Here is a 20,935-nt window from a genome sequence, read left to right as displayed (position 1 = left end):
TCCTTGGCTCTTAAGTTTAAAGTAGAGTATCCAGCTTGAAAACTTCAGAAGATGAGAGATGATGTTTAAAGACGCTGTACATGTGAGTTACTGTATTATTGCAGGTCTACCTTTTAATGAAATGCCTCCTAGTCTAACCCCCCTGTTAGTGTACCTGTGTTTCCTTGAAAACTGAGCATCTTGCAGCCCCCTGCGGGTGCTGTGGTGCCCGGGGCAGATCAGGTGTGGTCTGGGAATCCCAGTTCCGCACTGTGCAGCCTGCCTGTCACCGAGTAGCTCAGTGAACGTTTCTTTTAAGGAAAAAAAGTTTATTCTTCCTCCATGTAAAGCACAGATAGATTGAGCAAATACATGATATCCTAAATCACTCATTTATTTTGGGAGATAATATGCAAAGTTATATCAGCACCTTTTGAGAAATATATGGCCTTTGTGAAAAATTACCTTAAAATCGATAAGTAGAGCCCCCTTGTTACAAAATGATTCTGAACGTGTTGTTCAAATGAAGACAACTGTACATATTTGAAAACTGCCTTTACATAATATTGTGTTGCATTTTCCCCAAGAACTCTGGTATAACTTTAATTCTTATCTAGTTAAAATTTGGGGGAGGAGTTTCAGGGAAGAAAACATGATACTTCAGGCTTCTTTATAATTAATTTGCACATTCAGTGGTTAGTGGGAAATAAATGGGTATGAGCTCTGAGTTTCCTGTAACCAGTCTGAGGCTGGGCTGAGTTTGGATGACTGTTGCCCTGCCTGAGGTTAGTCCAGGAGAGGCCGTGGCCTTCTTCTAGGTGGTAGAGTGGGATGGGAAAGGCAGCTGGTGGGCCTTCTGGGAAGGGTCTCCTTGCTGGTAGAAAGCGCCTCTCAGGAAGCTTTGACTGCACCCTGCGGTCTGCATGTGGTCAGCCGAACTCTGGCAGCTCACTTTGTGGCCACGAGTAGGGGTGACAAGGACCAGGCCACAGACTCAGGACAGCAGAGCAGAAGGCCGGAAGACTCCTGAGCCCTTGAGGAGGATGCTGAGCCAGTCTCCGAACAAGTCCGCCTCGCCACTTGCAGCGAGAGGGGAAGGACTGCTGGGGTACAGCGAGCGCCCTGGTCTGGTCCCGTTCGTCTCATCCCTGGGTTACACGTGCCACTCAAACTAAGTTAAAGCGTCAGGACCCTTACTGGAGGCAGTCAGGTGTGTTTTGAAAAATGCTCCCAAGTGATTCTTCCACGTTCTTATCTTCCAATTCTTTCTGTCTTTGTATTGGTAACCTCTGGAGCGAGGTTGTTTAATGAAACTGAATAAGCAGAACTTGATTAGTGGTTGATTATGTGTGGGGCAGGGGTTAGGGAGAGGGAGAGGGAGAGGTCTGGACAGCCACCATGGGCTTGTGTGGGCACCGGGGATGGATGGTGCTGCCCTTCTGGCTGATAAGGGGTATGCAGCTAGAAGGACTTCAGTTTATTCATTCTGAATTTGAGGTGGCAGAACACTCAGAAATAGGTACTGGGAGGTAGTTAGACGTGTAGTGCTGGAGTTCACAGAAGTATCTAAGCTTACAGGGGCTAAGGAATTTGGGGGTTGCAGTTGAATCCATGGGTATAGACGGTGCCGGGGCGGATGTAATTTGTGAATGTGGAAGAGAGGGCTGCACACACCTCAGAAGCCATCTCTCAGTGGAGAGCGGGGGCAGGAGCAGTGAGGAGGAGGGAGAGCGGTTACGGATCCTGACGGTGACGCATCTCATCGCCTCTTAGAGTTTTGTCAGGGAAATTCTGAGACCTTTGTAGTTATTGAACTCTAATCAGGAGGTACCCTTTACATCTTTGAGCTCTTCTTTAAAAGCGGATTCTTAAAGGCTTGTTTCCTTTTTTATTTGATGAATTAGATTGTTCAACAGTAATCGCATGGATAAAAAGTCAATATGCCACTGTTCACACAAGCCGTTCACCCTCTTCTGTCTTAACGGGCTCAGTTTGATCATAATGCTTATGAGTATAGATACAGGATTGTAAGACCAAAAAACACCATGCAAACATTTTCAGTCATTTATTTTCCAGTCAGTTTATTTGTGTAGTAGACGTGGTGTTTTTAGGGCATCTGCATATGTATGTAGGGCTTCCCAGGTGGCATGGTGGTAAAGAATCTGCTTGCCAATGCAGGAGATGAAAGTGTCACAGGTTTGATCCCTGGGTCGGGAAGATCCCCTGGAGGAGGAAATGGCAACCTGCTCCAGAATTCTTGCCTGGAAAATTCCATGGATAGAGAAGCCTGATGGGCTACAGTCCATGGGGTTGCAGAGTCGGACACAACTGAGCACACGAGCACACACATGTATGTGTAACTGAGCGCACACATGTATATGTAACTGAGCACACATGCATGTAACTGAGCACACACATGTATATGTAACTGAGCACGCACACGTATGTAACAGCACACACATGTATATAACTGAGCACACATGTATGTAACTGAGCACATACATGTATATGTAACTGAGCACATACATGTATATGTAACTGAGCACGCACACATATGTGACTGAGCACACACGTATGTGACCGAGCACACACATGTATATGTAACTGAGCACACACATGTATATGTAACTGAGCACACACATGTATATGTAACTGAGCACACATATGTATGTATAATTGCCCCCCTTTTTTTTGCTGTTCATAATTGCATATTCTGTGTCATTCTTTTTGTTCCTTCTGTTTTTAACATTTGACACATTAGTCAATGTGTTCTTTTTGTAGAAAAATGTTTTAGAGAATTAAGAGGATTTTGAGAACCCAGATAATTTTCTTGCTTAAGGAAATCAGGTATTTCATAAACACCAAAGCCTGTCTGGATAGAGAAAACGTAACTTTTGAAGAGTATTACCTTTCACGTAATCTGTGGATACCAATCCAGAAATGTAGCGGTGTGTGTGTGCGCGCACGTGCATGCACGCCTGTGCATGTGTGTGTGGGCGTGTGTGTGGATGTATGTGTCATGTCAAGAATACTGTGTGGTGGAAATACCAGAGTTCATGAGCACTTCTGAATCAGTATAAAAGTACAGTTTTCACTTAACATCATTGTTAAAAGCGTTCAAAATGCTGTTTGCCTGTATTCCATCCCCCCTCCTGCTCTCCCTCTCGCCCTCTTTTCTCTTCCAACCTCGGTTTGAACAGCACCTGTAATTAAGGAGGAGAGCCGAGCCCTGGGAGCTAGGTGGGACTGGAGGCCATTGATCTGCGTAAGCCCGGCTTATACTGTCAGGGGAGGAGCAGTCAACTGCTGAGCTGCTTTGTCACTGACATAAGCTGAGAGGGGATTTTTTTGTCTATACTGTTTATACACTAGTCTATAGACCTGCTGGCTGGTTGAATTTTAAAGAGTGCGGAGGTTTAAAGACTTGTCCCCTGAGGGTTGCTCCTGCCAGTTGGGGAGCGAGCCGAGGCTGCTTTGCAGAAGCGTGTGTGTGTTGCTTATGGGAGGGGGGCAGGGAGAGGGTGTGAACTATTGAGCAGCTAACCGGGAAACATTCTTCTTCATTGGAGTCTTAAAATCGATGTGCAATATATTATTGATTCGGGTATATTTGGAAGGCAACAATGGGTTTTGAATATATATCTTTATTGTTACAGAAATGATATGAACAGCTTTGTGGCAGCGGCCGGGTTGGGTCCGGGGGGCAGCTGTTATAAGTATGAGAAAGCTTCACTTTTTGCAGCACAAGATAAAGTCTGTCAGTGCTCAGATGAACTGTCCTCTTTTGTACTGACCTGCTTGCAATTTAAGTAACTTGAATTACTTCGAGTTTAGCAGCTCTTTCAATTCCATTTAATAAAACATTGTCAGTAGTGAAACAGTTTTTTCCTAAATATGGCATTTGTGTTCATACTTTCAAATATATATGTTCATAACGCTCTTGAATCTTTCTTAGGTTTTGGTGTTGGGGTAATTGCAATGATTTTTTTAAACATTTCCACTTATTTTTAATTGAAGAATAATTGCTTTACAGTATGTGTTGGTTTCTGCCATACATCAGCATGAATCAGCTCTAGGTATGCATATGTCTCCTCCGTCTTGAACCTCCCTCCTACCTCCCACCCCTCTAGGTTGTCACGGAGCTGGGATTGAGCTCCCTGATTCATACAGCAAATGGAATATTACAATGATTTATTTTTAACTGATACTTGATATCAGTCTACGTATTAAAAGAATGTGAGAAGTTCTGCTTTAAAGCACTCAATACTGTGTTTTTGCCTATGTAGAATTTAATATTCATATATTGATTTCTCGGAGTACAGATTTTATTGGTAAAGAGGTGATAGGCAAGGTAATCTTTTTTGGAGAGATGACACTGTATTAAGATATTGGCTCTTTTTTCTTTTTAATATGAAACATCATCATATATCTCTGCTTTGTCTTGTAAGATCACTAGGCTTTAAAGTTGTATGATGGTACCGTCAATTTTGAAGTTTAACTTTATGATAGGAGTTAACTCTAAGTTGTTTTTTCCTATGTAACAATACAGATCTTTTTCTTTTACCAAATATGTGACAATTATGTACATTTTATTATACTTGTTAATGTATATGATTTCTAAAAGGTTTTAAAATTATTTTACAGTAACTATAAAATCACTTCAGATTTCAAAGTCAGTAAGATTATTTTCTACGGTTACAAAACACGCTGAAAACATTGTTTTTCATACTAGGAAATTCTTAAAGTGCACAGAAGAGAAGCTTTGTTGTTTTACCCTTAAAGGCTGTTTTTGCATGCACATTTCTTTAAGAGTGTGAGATTAGTGTTACTGCTGTTGAATATACCAAGAGTTCAAACTATAAGTGTGTTTCTCTAGCTATGGAAAATCCTTTTTTCCCCTGAACGATTTTACTATGGCGCACGTTGAGTTGTTACACCTCTCAGTAATTCATTCTGCTGCCAACCTCATTCCCTTTTCTCTGCCTGCATTTTAATTGAAACAACATTTATGTTTTGAGCCAGGATCTGTCAGAAGTCCCCGTGGCTAGCCTGTGGTACCAGTAGCAGCAGACGCAGCTTACCCATATGGTGCGGTGCTTCTCGTAAAATCCATATGGCCTTGTTGAAGAGAGTCCCAGCGGGGACGTGAGGGGTGTTAATACCCTCAGGCCAGGCCTCTCCCTCCCGGGGCTTCCGAGGCATTGTCAGCACAATCTGCCGAAGCACACACTTAATTCCTTTTTAATAATCAATTATTTTAATCTAGGAACCTCTGCTATTTTTCTTTAAAAAAAAAATAAACTTTTTTCCCCTAAAAATGTCTCAAAAGAAGTTTTAACTGCATCTTTAAAAACATTCTAAAGCTTTTTTTAAATTTACATTCACAGGAAGTACTACAGACTGTGCCAAAGTTCTGCTTCCCCTTTGACGTTGAAAGGTACAGTATAAGCCATCGCTTAAGGTAACCGGAGCCCGCCTTACGAGCACTGTAGAGTTATTACTTGTGTCTTCTCTATGAAATTAAATGTGCTTTTCCTCACTGCCTCTAACAAAACACACAAGAGGTTCAAAATCAAATAATATTTGAAATGGAGACGGCTTCTAAACCACCCACCATATCTTCTGTTGTTCTCCACTGGGGCCAGTTGGGATTAGTCTCAAGGTTCCATTTCTTCCTTTTGTTCTTCAGGTACATATTGTAAGCACTCGGAGGAAAAAGAACATCCGCATGTCCTTTATCAGAGCCTTAGAACTGTGTCTTTTAAAATTAGGTGTATACGACCTAGTATCTGTGTCACTTCACCCTGATTGAAAAGACCATCTGTGTGATATTGTGAAACTCATGACTGGTTGTCTCCCACAAATAGTTTTATAGAAATAGTGCAATATTACCGAAGGCTGCACAGACACCCTCTTACCTAGCAGTTTTGAAAATCTCATTATGTTTGTATTTTACTGAACAAATGCTGAATGAATAGAGTATTACCTGGGTTGTGGCAGGAATGCTGTAGCATATATAGCTCTTTGAGCATAACACAGACCATTTATTGTTTTTCATGTGATTTTTCACACCCCAATACCAGTTTTTATTTTTTTTTTAAAGAGTATGCTGTAAGGCAACTTTAAAAGAAAATTTATTTTAGGAAAATATTTTGCTAAAAGTCAAGATGGGTAAAAATCTAAAATCGTACAGCATTAAAGATACAGCCTTTCGAACGATGGACTCATTGATGCTAATAAGCATAGCTCTTTTGTGGAGAATCAGTCGTGTCCACTAAAGTTGCAGTTTCCAAGTTAATAGCGAAGACGAGATAAAGGAAGCAAAGCGGTGGCAGTAAATTGCGAGCGCCGGGCGTGAGAGGGCACACTCGGCACCACAGGCTGTTTTTGAAGCTTGTTAAAAAAAAACCAACTACCCATCTTGCAAATAAAAGTGTGTTTGTTAGACGTTCAGCATTTGAAATGCAATATTTCCTGACAGTTGAAAATGATTTACAGTATTGGTACAGTAGGAGTAAGTAACTTATTTCCTTGCACATGATTTGCTCACCTTCCATGGCAGCGTGACACATATTGACCGTCTGACACTTGGGTCAACAGTAACTAAAATTCTTTGTAGTAAGCTTTGTTCATGGGAATTGCATTCTTATTTTATACTTGGAAATTTATTACCAGGATATAGATAGCTCTAGAAGAGAATGCTAAAAACAAATGCCAATAGTAATTTGTACGGGACTTTATTGAGTAAGAATGTCAAAGAAGCCATTCAGGGGAGTTGGTCGGGTTGCCAGTAGACTGGGCACGACACACTCTGCTGTGTGGGCAGCCCCGGTGCACTCCGGAGGAGAGGCTGGAGCTGCTCGCCCCTGGCGTGCCGTGACTAGTGTTGCTGGGATTTACCGAATGCTGGTAAAGAGTCCGCCTGCACTGCAGGAGAGCTGGGCTCGATTCCTGGGTCAGGAAGATCCCCTGGAGGAGGAGATGGCAACCCACTCCAGTATTCTCGCCAGAAGAATCCCATGGACAAAGGAGCCTGATGGGCTACGGTCTGTGGGGTCTCAGAGTCAGACACGGCTGACACTTTAACGCTTGAAGCACTTGAAAACTTACGGTTAAGACACCTTATGATTCTCCAGCCATGTACTAGCATATACTGAGTAGGTCAACTCACATAGTTTTAAATTATTACTCCAGCTCTGAGAACCGACTGACTGGAAATGTGAAAACAATGGCTCGCGTCCATATCGCCTGACCCTGGCTTTTCTTTAAGATGATTCTCACCCGAGGCTTGAAATGTTGTCCCGTTGCTGCATTTCAGAGCGTCTCGGAATCAGGTTGGACAGCACTTTGCCTTTGTGCTGACGGACATTGAGAGCAAACAGAGGTTTGGGTTCTGCCGACTCACCGCAGGAGGCAAGATCTGCTTATGCATCCTGAGGTGAGTGTTTGTCGTGAAAAAAAATGCACTTGGGGACACGATAGATTAACTGTGTCTCTCTATTGCACCTTGCTGTATGCTTGGGAGGCTTAAAAATGTGCTTGTATATATTTTTTGTTTTCTCTAAATCCAGCTAAGCTGAAAAATAATCTTGTTTATTCTCTGTATGCAGCATCAGTTAGGCTTAAAGATTTACCAGTGAGAGTAGAATTGGCTTCTTTTAAAATAATTATTTTATTGAAGTATAGTTGACTTACAATGTTGTGTTAGCATTGGCTCTTGTAAAGAATACTTTTTATGGGTTAATTTTTGAAATAGCAGGTCATGTTTCACATATTGAATAGCATGTGGAAAGTCCGGTTAAATTAGCACGTGCTCTTTTCTATTATTGACCCACGACTTGGATTCTCGAAGGTAAATTGGTGGTTTAAGACAGAGATTGCAGACTGGTGCTTCTGGGCAGAATTTGTTCAGAGGTGCTTTGTTTGGCCACGTGGTGTTTTAAAAATTTTAGAAGATGTTTCTAACCTTGTACGTTTTAGTGAAATTTTGCATAAAGTTGACGTGTCTCATTCCTCTCGCTGGCGCTGGTGTTGCTGAGCCAGCAGCCCTGAGCTGGCTCTGAGCAGCAGGTGTCTCCTGCGTCCTGAGTCTGTTTCACTAGCCCTGCCTCTCCTGCCCCCATCACCTCCGTCATCACCTGGCGCTCGGGAGGCTGTTGAGAGCAGGTCTCTGTGACTGACTCTGAGCTGCTGGTGCTGAGGAGGGCAGGTCCTGAAGGTTAGCTTCCCTGATGACTCAAAAATGTAGGTGTGTCATATACTGTGGTTATAATACACATGTTGGTCAAGCTAGACTCTAGAAATGCTCCTAGGAAAAGAAATAAGGTTCAGTTGAGTAATTATCACGAAAGAACGTTGGTGTGATGCTGATGTCTGCTCTGTCCGCTTGCTGTTCAGCTACATTCCTGTCATTCTTTGAGGGTTAAGTTATAAATTTACTCAGAATGTGTTTGAGTTGGAGAGTTTTTCCCGATCTGTATTCAGAAGCAAATACTTAACTGCTTTATGAGTAGTGGAGCATGGATGCTCCTGTTCCTGCCTTTAGGCTCAGCTCTTCAATCTGGAGCAGTTGTGTTGAAAAGTTGATGTTTTATCCAGAAACGTGTCATGCTTCAGCTGTAGGCTGATTCTTCTAATTTGAAACCATCGTTTTGGGGCAGCAGGTTTGGAAGTGACAGTGTGGGAAGTGGGTGGGGAGATCTCCTTCACCTTTTTGTTTCACACTGAAAGTTCCAGAGCCACACTTGGACGGGGCCTAGCACCTTAAGTCTGTCACCCTCTGCCCCACACGAGTTTGTCCTAACAAAGACTGAGGCTGTATGAGCTTTCTGATTTTTCTCTATGTATTTTTAAATCTTTTCATTAAAAAATTAGGTTTGCAGGTAAGTTTCAGGAATAGTCCTGTGAACTCTTGTCTACACGTGCCCAAGATTCACAGTTGTTAAGCTGCTTCTGTTTCTCCCCACCTTGCTCTTTCAATGTGTACACACACACACACACACACATTTTCCATGTCTCTATTATATTGTTATGCTGACCCATTTATGAGTAAGTTGTCGATGTCATTCCTCTGTAATATTTGAATCTGTTTTACAACTCACTGCCGCCAAAATCAATTCCTGATATAATTACAGAGCTGTTTATATATCTTTCTCTTGGCTAGCAACTGATAAACTGTGGTGTTTATTCACAGCTGGTGAAAGGAATGAATATATGTAGAAGCCTTTATAAACTGAAAGAACTTATATGGCTTTTCTTAAAAGTTGAGATTTAGCACAAAGATGATATCCTTTCTGATTATAGTTTTTAAAATCAGTTACTTATGTCTTTACCTGGAGTATATTATGACTTTCAGATATGAAAAATTTTAGTATCTTGTTCTTGCAGCTGTCTTTTGTGCAGAATATTGCATTTATATTGAAACATATGATATTTTTAGGTATTCTATTGCGAGATAATAGTGAATTGATTATTAACAGGTCATTTTCATTATCAGTGATTGAAGATCCTTTAACGGAAATTAGTAGTTTCTCCTGTTGTCTGTATGATATCCTGTTAAATACTTTAAATTGTTTACTTTTGTGATCAACTATATCGTCATAAAAATCTATTCATTTATTTTACCATCTAATGTCTTAGTTCATGTTTCAATGATCTAAATGTTAAAAGAAAACTTGTATCTCTTGAGTTTTTGTTGATATCTAATAGTTTAAAATATTTTAGGTCCTTCAAGAGTAGTCATAATGAAAATGGAATACACCTAAGCATGTTTAAGATTTTTAATACAAAGTAATGCAAATTGGTAGTAAATTTTCTTTAAGATAGCAAAAAAATAGCTCTGTGTTGGATTTCTTGAATAGCAAAGTTAGAGATGGCCATGATAGTACTAATAATAGCAAACTAACAGCAGCATCACTTACTGTTTGTTTACTACAAATCAAACATTTTGCTAAGTGATTTATATACATTATTAATAAAAATGACTCTATCCTTAGAGTTCTGATCTAGAAAGTTTGCACATAATGCTTTAAAGTTACTTTGCATTCTGAATGATGCTATTATAAGATTTGAAAGTAATTTAAATTTATGTTATAGTTCTAGACTAGAAATCTGTACACCATGCTATCAAAACCATGGTTTCTTTTTCTACTGGGTTGATGCTATTCTAAGATTTGGAAGTGAGTGTACTTAATTTCAATATGCTTCATTCACCTTTTAGAAAAAATATTAGAATTCAGGTTAATTTAATATTAAAGTTAATAAAATTTTGAATTTTGTGTGCTTTAGCTTTTTCTATGGCATATTTGTCCTGCTTTAACAAAATTTCAAAGATACCCTGAAATAGTATTAATTTAAATCGTGCCATTGTTTGTATTTAGCATTGCTTTAGTACTATAGTAGAAATGCAGGAAATAATATTTTCTGTAATTTAATTAACATAATTTTACAACTATAAAATTGTCGCCACGGGTTCAAAATGAAGTAAGTACCCTCCTAAGGAAGACAGACTAGCCTTTGGTGCCTTTGCAGTCCCCTGCCCCTGACTCATACCAAACTCCGAGGCTTTCACACTCTTCCTTGAGGCAAGTCCCTTAGAAGCAGCATGTTTCAATTTTACACATTTTGTGTCAATTTTCCAGACAGAAAAACAGCCTCTAGACATTAGACGTTTTTCTGCGGAAAGGCAGTTTCCTTAGTTTTATTTGATTACTCTGAGTTAGGTTCCTGCTGATCACCGAGACTGTTAGTAGTTACCTGACTGCTTGACAAAAAACATTTCCTTTCCTTTATTTAACCTTTGACTTTCAGATGTAAAGGTTTTATCAGCTCAATAGGATAGTGGGAGCCCAAGTGTGGGGGAAGTCTCCTTGCTGTTTGGTGGACTTGTGGTTTTCCTGAGACATCTGTCCCTGGCCTTACGTCTTCATGAAAAGGAAATAGTCTCATAACTAACCTTTGAAGAACCTCCTGTTTTCTGTTTTAAAATGATTTGGTCCTAATGTCTCTGTTTTACATTTATGTATATTTACAAGACTATGAGAGTCACAAGGAATCTTTTGCTAAAGAATGACATTTTCAGTTTTATAAAATTCAAGTAAAACATTTTATCTAGTCATTATATGTTGAATGCATTTTTAACAGCTTTCTGGGATGTTTGTGTTTGGTGGTAAGAAATTTTGAACACCTTTGGGACTGTAAAATTTAGTGAAAACTCATTTTGACTTAATGATAATTAGTTCAGGAGTTTATACATGAGTTAAAAATTAATTGCTTTGAACATATTTGAAAATTATCTAAGAAACCACAAAAATAAAAACATGGGACTAACATTTCTTATCTGAGCAAGGCTAGCTTATATAATTTATAGTGTTTATTACACAAACACACGTGTGTGTGTGTATTTTTTGAGCACACTTTTGTTTTTAAAGTGTGCAGTGAAACCTTGTTAAAATATTTGACTCACTGACTCCTTGGTGTACCCCGGACCATCTTGTCATCACATATAAAGTGAGCAGGACTTCACGTTGTCCAATTGTCTGTATCAGGGGTGGCGAATTCAGTTACCTGTAGAGACAGGTCGGGGACTAAAATGAGATAAGCAGGTTTGGCTGACAGTAGGAAATTGGGGTGATCTAAAGAAATGGCACATACCACATCCAAAGACAAACTGTTACTCAACTCTAGATTTTTGCTGAAAAGTGAAAAAAAAAAAAAAGTTTGACCAGCACTGCCAGTTCTTTTGATTTTTAAGAGAGGAAATATAGGTTTTTCAGTGAATTACCTGTTTTAGAAGTTGGCAGCTTATTCAATTTAGCAGCCACGGTGCGTTGCCCAAACAACAGTATGACCGTGGGCTAGATATGTCTGCTTGAAGCCAGTTTGCAGCCTCCACTCTAGATGCTACTGTTCATTTGCAACAGAAAATATCCCTGCTTCCCTGACATCCTAGGAGCATGACTGACTGACTTACGGAGTAGTCCCCTTTGATACAAGTGATGTTTTCATGAAAAAAAAAAAAAAAAAGATATGTACTCTTAAAAGGGGCTGGTTATCGCTAAGAACCATTGTGTGTTCACGAAGGACACACTGTGTGTAACTAAACTCAGTTCTTGATGGTGATGGTGCTTACTGACGCATCAGACAGTGCTGTGGTAGAAAGAGTCCCATTATCTCTCAGGAACGAATCACAGAGAGGAAAATGTTGGCTAGACGGTGGCTGCGAGTTGCCAGTCTTATGGATGGAAATATACTGAGATGTTGCTAGAGGTGTGTCGTCTGAGGAGAGATCTTGTGCCATGTTGCAGGCCATATTCTTTCCAGAGATTTTTATCTGTAGTGATGAATGTAATAGGCAGTACTAAAATCTACAGTCGGAAGGAATTACTGATGTGTTAAGTGAAAGAATCAAATAGCAATGTATGTCTGCTGGGTAATTTGTGCATATGCATAAAATATAAAAGGCAGAAAGAAAGATACTGCTCTGGACATTAGTTAGACAAATAAATTTTATGAGAGACTTGACTTTAGTGCCTTGAGCATCTGGTGCTCAGCTGGAGTGCTAGTCTCAGGCTCGCTGTTCGGTAGCTTTGTGGCCCTGAATGCAGTTGTCTTACCGTAGTTTAGTCAGATACACATCACAGCATTATTGTAGGAATTACGTGGGAGAACGCATGTCAAGTGCCTAGTGTATTTTCATACACGTAGTGAGTGCCTAAGAGGTTTTATCAGTGTTTTCTGTACTTCCAATAAATGAGGAGTCGCTCATATTTAGATTCTGCTCTCTACTTCTAGATGGACATAGACCTGACTTGTAACTCTTACTGTCCAGAATGAAATAACTAAGCATGATGGAGCCTTAGGGATGACTGGGGGACGTATCCATAGGTGGAAACCTTGTTGTACTAGTCTTTTAAATTATGACAGTCTGATTTATAGATGAAGTCATGTTAGAGGCGGTTATAAAACATCCTGCTGTCCAGCAACGATCTGAATATAGTAGAGTCAAATGTTGGATCAACACGAGAACAGAATCCACCGTGCCCTGTATAGAGATCAGACATAGCTTGGGATCAGGATGCAGTTCAGTGAACATATTCTTGGAGATAATAAAGCGTAATCGAACTCCCAAATACCTAGCACTGTTAAATTTTTTAAAGTAAACTGTTAATTATTAATTCATATTGTTTCATTTTCAAAAACAGGTCCATAATCTTACAAATAAATATATATATATATTTTGTATAAGCTTCTTTCTTTTAAACTAGTTTCATTTGTTTGTTTATATTTGGCTGGGCTGGGTCTGCGTTGCTGTGCGGGCTTTGCTTGAGCTGTGGAGAGCGGGGACTGCTCTCCAGCTGTGGTGTGGGGCTTCTCCTTGGAGCCGCGCCTCTTGCCCTGGAGCCTGGCTCTAGGGCCCGCAGGCTTCAGTAGCTGCCTTGGGGCTCGGGCTCCGTCCGCACGGGTCCCGGGCTGCGGAGCACAGGCGCAGCAGCTGTGGCACACGGGTTTAGCTCCGCGGCGTGTGGGGTCTTCCCGGATCAGGGACGGAACCTGTGTCTCCTGCGCTGGCAGGTGGCCTCTTTACAGCTGAGCCACCAGGGAAGCCCTTGTATAAGCTTCTTAATGAAAGATTGGGGTCCAGTTCATTTCATAATTTGAAAGGAAATTGAAAGTTGAAGATAACCGATGTCAAGTAATAATATAAAGATGAGCAAAAGCAGAAAATTTGGTCAAGGGCAAAAAAGGATTCTCTCACTTTGCAATAACTTTTAATTATGAGATATTTATTACATATCTTATTTTTATAGTGGTCAAGGAAGGAGGTTTAAACAAGGTTCCACTTTATGTGAGTAAGGTGAAATAACAATGTAAGGATTAATAAGTGGATATGCAAACCAGCTAAAATCAGTGCATCTTGCTTCATCTTAAGATCTGGAGAGCAGGAAAAAAAACAGGACCAGCGTGTTCCTTGCATAGATTAGGTCTCAGTTTATCTGAGCATAGAGATCTGAACTGTACAACAGACTGAAAATTTCTCGAAATGCCAGTTTCTTCAGGCCATTGAAAGTTGAAATGTGACTATGAAATGACTACAAATGAAAGAGATTCTAGTGTATCTAGGAACTACCATGTGTCTTGGCAGACCATCCCTCATGAACATTATTTCCTTGCATTATAGTGAGTATAAAGAATGTGATTGGTAATTCGCAGGGTATTGAATTGGTAATCTAAAAACAGTAATCTTTAAGGTTGTGTTTTTGTTTGTTTGTTTTTGTAAGTGAAAGATATGGTAGAAAATAGATTAACCATCTGAAATGTTAAGAGTTTGAAAGTGTTAGCCTCTCAGTTGTGTCTGACTCTTTGCGACCACATCGACTGTAGCCCCCCAGGCTCCTCTGTCCATGGAATTCCCCAGACAGGAATGCTGGAGTGGGTGGCCATGTCCTCCTCCAGGGGATCTTCCCAAACCAGGGATCGAACCGGAGTCTCCTACACTGCAGCAGATTCTTTACCAGCTGAGCCACCAGGGAAGCCTGCATCAGAGTTAAACAGTGAAAGTGAAAGCTGCTGAGTCGTGTGCGACTCTCTGCGACCCCATGGACTACACCACCCATGGAGCTCTCCAGGCCAGAATACTGGAGTGGGCAGCCTTTCCCTTCTCTAGGGGATCTTCCCAACCCAGGGATCACACCCAAGTCTCCTACATTGCAGGCAGACTCTTTACCAGCTGAGCCACCAGGGAAGCCCCAGAGTACTGGAGTGGGTAGGCTGTCCTTTCTCCAGGGGATCTTCCTGACCCAGGAATCGAACCGGGGTTTCTTGCACTGCAGGTGGATGGATTCTTTACCAACTGAGCTACCAAATTGGGATTACCGGTGCTAACTGACTAACTTCTGATTTTCAGATTTCCCTCAAGCTGTCAGAGCTTTGGCACATGTTCCACCCAGGTTTTTCCAGGCTCCCGCATGAAGCTGTCGGCTTGTTGTAACCCCCAGCCTACCACATCCTTCCCTGGTCCCTCACCCCCGTTTCCGTCTGGACTGGTTGCTCTCCAGGTGTTGGCCCACCCATCCTTAGACTTCCCTGTTCTTCCCTGGGATCCGATTCCTTGTCTGTATATCCGCATATTCCTCATTTCTGCTCAATCCTCCATTTTGTTGCTCTCCCAAAATATTATGCAGAAGGTGAATTTTTGAGTCCCAGAAAGATTGAAAATGCTTTCAGCCTGTCTCCACACTTGACTGATAGTTTCTCTGGGCAGAGAGTTCTGGATTGCAAGGGGTATATCCTCAGCCTTTGGGAGGTGTGTTTGCTGACTTCCCAGAGCTGCTGTTGAGAGAGGCATTCCAGGACGTTTGGGATTCGATGCCTTCGTGTGCGACCTGTGTTCTCTCTTTGGAAAGTCTTAGGTGCTTTCTACCCCTGTTCTGAAATTTCACTGTGATTCTCTTTGGGCTCATTTATTTTATAGTTTACCCAGGGGCACTTTAAATGTGGAGATTCATGTCTAAAGTTCTGGGATATTCCAGTAATTTTTAAAAATAAATTAATTTTTCCCCCTCCTTTCTAAGAACTGCTGTTAGTCAACTGCATGACAGTTGAGATTGATACGCTGATATTTTAATATTTATTCCTATTTTCCATCAGTTTGTGTCTTTATTCTAGTCCTTAGGAGATATTCTTGATGTAGTTTCTAACTTTTCTATTGATTTTAATTTTTTTCAGCATTTGTATTTTGAATTTCTAAGAACTCTTTCTTGTCTAATAAATTGCTTTTTTCGCTTCTTTCTCCTTTCTTAGACTATGTTTTGTTTAATAGCATCCTGCTGTTATATTAATGACAATTTTTAGAACTCTCACCTGTCTATATTGTCTTTTTTTACTTGGAGTTCCTTTTATGTTTGTATTCACGTCTATATTTCCTCAAATATCTGGTGGTTGGACTGTTAATTTGTATTTAAGATAGAGGCATGAAACTGAATTAGAGCCATTTTATGTGCAGTGGTGGGTTTCAACTGCAAGAAAATACAGGGGCTTTGCAGTGTTTTCCCTTGAGAGAGCCCAGATCAGCATTTTAGGACTCCGTAGGGGCCAGTCTGCGGCTCATGGCCCTTCTCCCTTCTGCTGACACCCAGGTTTCGGTTCTCTCTCCACTGCCGACTCAGTTATTTTTGTTTGCTATCGCCTTTATGAAGCTGCTCACCTGTGTTCACCTGTGTGGCTTTCTGCTGCATTTGTCTTTCCTCATTAATTTATGTTCTTTCATTCATTTATAGTCATTGTAGTGTCATTTACAAAAGGCACAGAGAATAATAGCTGTATTCAGGATACTATTAGATTTAACAAGAAGTTGGTAGATAGTGACAGCCATCTTCCAAATCCTGACTTAACTGTTTGTAATGATCATTTTAAAGAACTCTATAGCATCCTGCAACACGGGCTTCCCTGGTGGCTCAGACAATAAAGAATCTGCCTGCAATTTTGGAGGCCCGGGTTTGATCCTTGGGTTAGGAAGATGCCCTGGAAAAGGGCATGGCAACCCACTTCAGTATTCTTGCCTGGAGAATCCCCATGGACAGAGGAGCCTGGCAGGATACAGACCATGGGGTTGCACCAGTTGGCCATGACTGAGCAAATGTAGACAGATACAGCATTCTGCTCAGTAAAATTACCACGGTTTACCTGACTGTTCTTCTCTAATGGCTTTAGGCAACTCCTGATTAAAACGCATCATTGACAGTCACATCATACAATCAGACATTACCTGAAAAAATGCAGAAGGAAAGCTGTGTTCCTAAGCTCTAGTCATTGATTTTTAAATTTAAAAAATTTATCGAAACTCGTCAGTATATATTTGTGTATTAAAAGTATCAAAGTGTTTTTTCTTAAAAATTTTTCTGTTGTAGTCATTCTTTGAAGAAAAAATTAGTATTTGTTAATAGATAATTAACTATATTGGTGTGTTTTGTGATTTACTCATATATGAGAAGTTTGCGTTTTGATAAGCAATTAAAACCTTTGGATAAATTTTAAATATACGTACCTTAATTTGAAAAGGAGTACAGATTTTATTTTGTACAGTTGATTTTGGATTTAGCACTGTGGTTTCATAAAGTTAATTATATTTGTGTTTAGCAAAATGAATCGAAAGGAATTTTAACTTATATGTGTTTTTGATACTTAAATGCTATTTGTAATAACAGTTTTTAAAATAGGCTTACTTATAATATTTATTTATTTTGAAATTTATCATCTTACATAAACATCAGTTTCTGAAGAATTGATTTAATTAATAAGCACATAATTCTATTTTTTATATATTCAATTCAGCAGTATTTGAAAAGAAATGATTGTGTCTTTGTTTTAAAAGCTTTTTAAAATAAGTTTTTATTTTATGTTACATCTTATATCAGTGGTAAATGCTTATTCAAAGAGAAGCTTCTGGTGCACTCAGACTATACCTACCATGAAATGGAGCTAAGTGATGTTAGGTGTTTGTAACATAAAATAGAAGTGTCTAATGAATAACTTTTATAATGGAATTTTGGATTCTGATTATTTTAGGAAAGCTAATAACGGATCATATGGAAAATTTTACTGTAACAGTAAAGAGAATGTGAGCATTGTTCTTTTTTGCCCTCCAGGATCAACCTGTTTGAAATAATATAAATTTAATGTTTATTTTGCTGTCTTGTTTATTAATTCTAAATGATATGTACATATATAGATATATATACACACAGACACATTTTAAGTTATTATTATTATTTTACAGTTACCTGCCATGGTTTGAGGTATATTACAAGCTTCTAAATACTCTGGCAGATTACTTGACTAAGGAACTGGTAAGCTCTGTGTTTTTCCCCATTTTAAAAATTGTGATAAAATACACATAATATGAAATTTACCATTTTAACCATCTTTAAGTGTACAGTTCTGTACCATTAAGTGCATTCATATTGTTTTGCAGTCAATACCAACATCTTTATAACCTTTTTACTTCCCAAATTGAATCTCTGAACTCATTAAATTAAAAGACACTTGATCCTTGTTTGCAAGAAAAGCTTTGATAAACCTAGACAGCATACTAAAAGCAGAGACATCACATTGGCAACAAAGGTCTGTCTAGTCAAAACTATGGGTTTTCCATTAGACTTCTGCGTATGTGAGAGCTGAACCATACAAAATGCTGAACACCAAAGAATTGATGCTTTCAAATTGTGGTGTTGGAGAAAACCCTTGAAAGTCCCTTGGACAGCAAGGAGATCAAACCAGTCCATCCTAAAGGAAATCAACCCTGAATATTCATTGGAAGGACTGATGCTGAAGCTGAAGCTCCAGTACTTTGGCCACCTGGTGCGAAGAGCCTACTCACTGGAAAAGACCCTGATTCGGGGAAAGATTGAAGGCAGGAGGAGAAGGGGATGACAGAGGATGAGATGGTTGGACGGCATCACTGACTCAGTGGAAGAGTCTGAGCAAACTCCAGGAGATAATGAAGGACAGGGAAGCCTGGCCTGCTGCAGTCCGTGGGTTCGAAAAAAGTTGGACATGACTGAGCAGCTGAACAACAGCCACCTCCTATAAGTAGAATGATACAGTACGGATCCTCCTGTGACTGGCTTACTTCACTTCATGTTTTCGAGTTCCATCCATATTGTGGCATGTGTCCAAGTTCCCTTCCTGTCTAAGGTTGAGTAGTATTCTATTATCCACACACTACGTTTCATTTATTCATATGTAGATGAACACTTGGGTTGCTTCCATCTTTGGCTCTTGTGAGCAAAGCTGCTGTGAACATGGGTGTGCAAAAACCTGTTTGAGTCTGTGTATTCAGATCTTTTGAGTATATACCCAGAAGCAGAATTGCTGAATAGTATCGTAATTCTATGTTTAATTTTTTGAAGAACTGCCATAATGTTTTCCACAGTCATTTCATGAATTTACATTCCCACCAGCAACACACAGGTTCCCAGTTTTCCGACACCCTCCCTGAGACTTCTTATTTTTTGTTTTGTTTTGATAATTGCCATTCTAATGGGTGTGAAGTAGTATATGATTGTGGTTTTAATGTGTAGTTCCCTAAAGATTAGCAGTATAGAGTCGTTTCCTGTGTTTATTGGTTATTAAATATCTTCTTTGCTGAAATATTTTATTCCAGTCCTTTGCCATTTTTAAACTATATTTTCATATTGTTGTTGAGGAGTGGGAGCTTTCTATATATTCAGCTATTGTCAGATACGTCATGTGCAAATATTTTCTCCCATTCCAAGGGTTGCCTTTTTACTTTGTTGGTAGTGTCCTTTGCTGTACAAAATTTTTTAACTTTAAAGAGGAATAATTTATCTGTTTTTTTTTTTTTTTCTTTTGTTGTTTTGTGCTTTTGGTGTCATGTCAAGAAATGATTTTCAAATACAGTGTCATGAAGCTCTCTTTTTTCCTTCTAAGAGTTTTAGCTCTTACATTTATTTTTATATCTTTATCCTTTTAAAAAAAAAAAATAAATGCAAAACAGAAACTGAAGTTTGCTTTGAATTAACGAACGTCTGTGGGATAATTTTTAAAACGTAAACTACAGTGTTTAGTCATTCAGTTGTGTCTGCCTCTTCAACCCCATGGACTGTAGCCCACCTTATTCTTATCTCTGAGAATGCTCTTCCTGAACCTGACTGTGTCCTTTTCCTTCTTGTAATACTGTCAGTACCTTCCCTTTTCTTAGAATGAAATTTAAACGTGTGCAGACTAGCACGTTAGAAGCTTCGTGATCTGGCGTCCGATAGTCCTTCCCGGCTTGTCTGCCCCCCCTTTTGTACACTGATGGACCATCCCGCTGTTCGGAGCTACTTAAATTTACTAGGACGTAACTCCACACAGTTGTCTTTCAGGACTTTGGGTCACTCACTCGTGATTACTGGTAAAACACTCAACTTTTAAGATTCAGCGTAAATGTCTTTAAAAACAGACCTAAATTCAGAGCAAATACTACTCCAGATGCTTTTTACTAAATAGAATTACCCTGTATGCGAGGCAGCAGAAGAGACACAGACGTATTGAATAGTCTTTTGGACTCTGTGGAAGAGGGCGAGGGCGGGATGATCTGGGAGAATGTCACCGAAACATGTAAAATATCATATGTGAAACGAATTGCCAGTCCAGGTTTGATGCATGATACAGGGTGCTTGGTGCTGGTGCACTGGGATAACCCAGAGGGATGGGATGGGATGGGATGGGAAGGGAGGTGGGAGGGGGGTTCAGGATGGGAAACACATGTACACCCATGGCGGATTCAAGTCAATGTATGGCAAAACCAATACAATATTGTAAAGTGAAATAAATAAATTAATAAAAACCCTTGCTGAATGCCAAAAAATGCATTATTAATAAATTAAGACAATGTATTATTAATAAATTAAGAAAATAGATTTACTCTTAGGGTGAGCAATCTCATAATTTGGCAATCAGATTTTATTATTATAATAGCAATAGTGTTTTAGTGTTTGTCAAAAGTCCAGAGTTTGTGTGCATGTATGAAATATTTCCTTCTCTACTCTTGATATGCTTAATTCTGTGAAATATTCATTAGAAGGTAATTTTACACTTGAACAATTTTATGTTTCAGCCATTCAGTCATTCGTCTGCCTAAGAAAATGACTGGAAATAACTGGAAATATTCAACTATTGCATTGAAAACTCAAAACCAGAATTCAGTTTCATGATAATTTCTGGTTCTTTGTGTTTTTGAGTAAACATGTGGAGCCAACGTCACTCATATTAGTTGTCCACGTTTTGATTAGTTTCAAAAACTCATTGATGACTTATTATACGGCGTGTGCTCCCTGAGAATGTATGTAATACAGGTATATAGAAAAGAAAATACTATGGTTTTCTTAGAAGAGGAAATGAGGGAGACTATATTTGTGTTGCTAATTAGAGGGGAAAAATATTTTAAGTTCAT

The 20,935-nt window shown here is 39.6% G+C and overlaps 1 protein-coding gene across 4 annotated transcripts in view; it reads left to right on the top strand.

Moving 5' to 3' along the window:
- The window catches only part of DENND1B (DENN domain containing 1B), a 271,053-nt gene that overhangs the window by 114,200 nt on the left and 135,918 nt on the right, over positions 1-20,935 (top strand). For all 4 annotated transcript variants that reach the window (XM_018060808.1, XM_018060806.1, XM_018060809.1 and 1 more), the window contains exons 4-6: positions 5,367-5,416; positions 7,298-7,417; positions 17,756-17,825. In XM_018060808.1, the coding sequence (XP_017916297.1) occupies positions 5,367-5,416; positions 7,298-7,417; positions 17,756-17,825 (240 nt within the window). The remainder of the gene's footprint in view (positions 1-5,366; positions 5,417-7,297; positions 7,418-17,755; positions 17,826-20,935) is intronic.

The sequence above is a fragment of the Capra hircus genome, chromosome 16 (genome assembly GCF_001704415.2).
Source record: "Capra hircus breed San Clemente chromosome 16, ASM170441v1, whole genome shotgun sequence".
Lineage (NCBI taxonomy): Eukaryota > Metazoa > Chordata > Mammalia > Artiodactyla > Bovidae > Capra > Capra hircus.
This window is presented reverse-complemented; position numbering and strand designations above follow the sequence as displayed.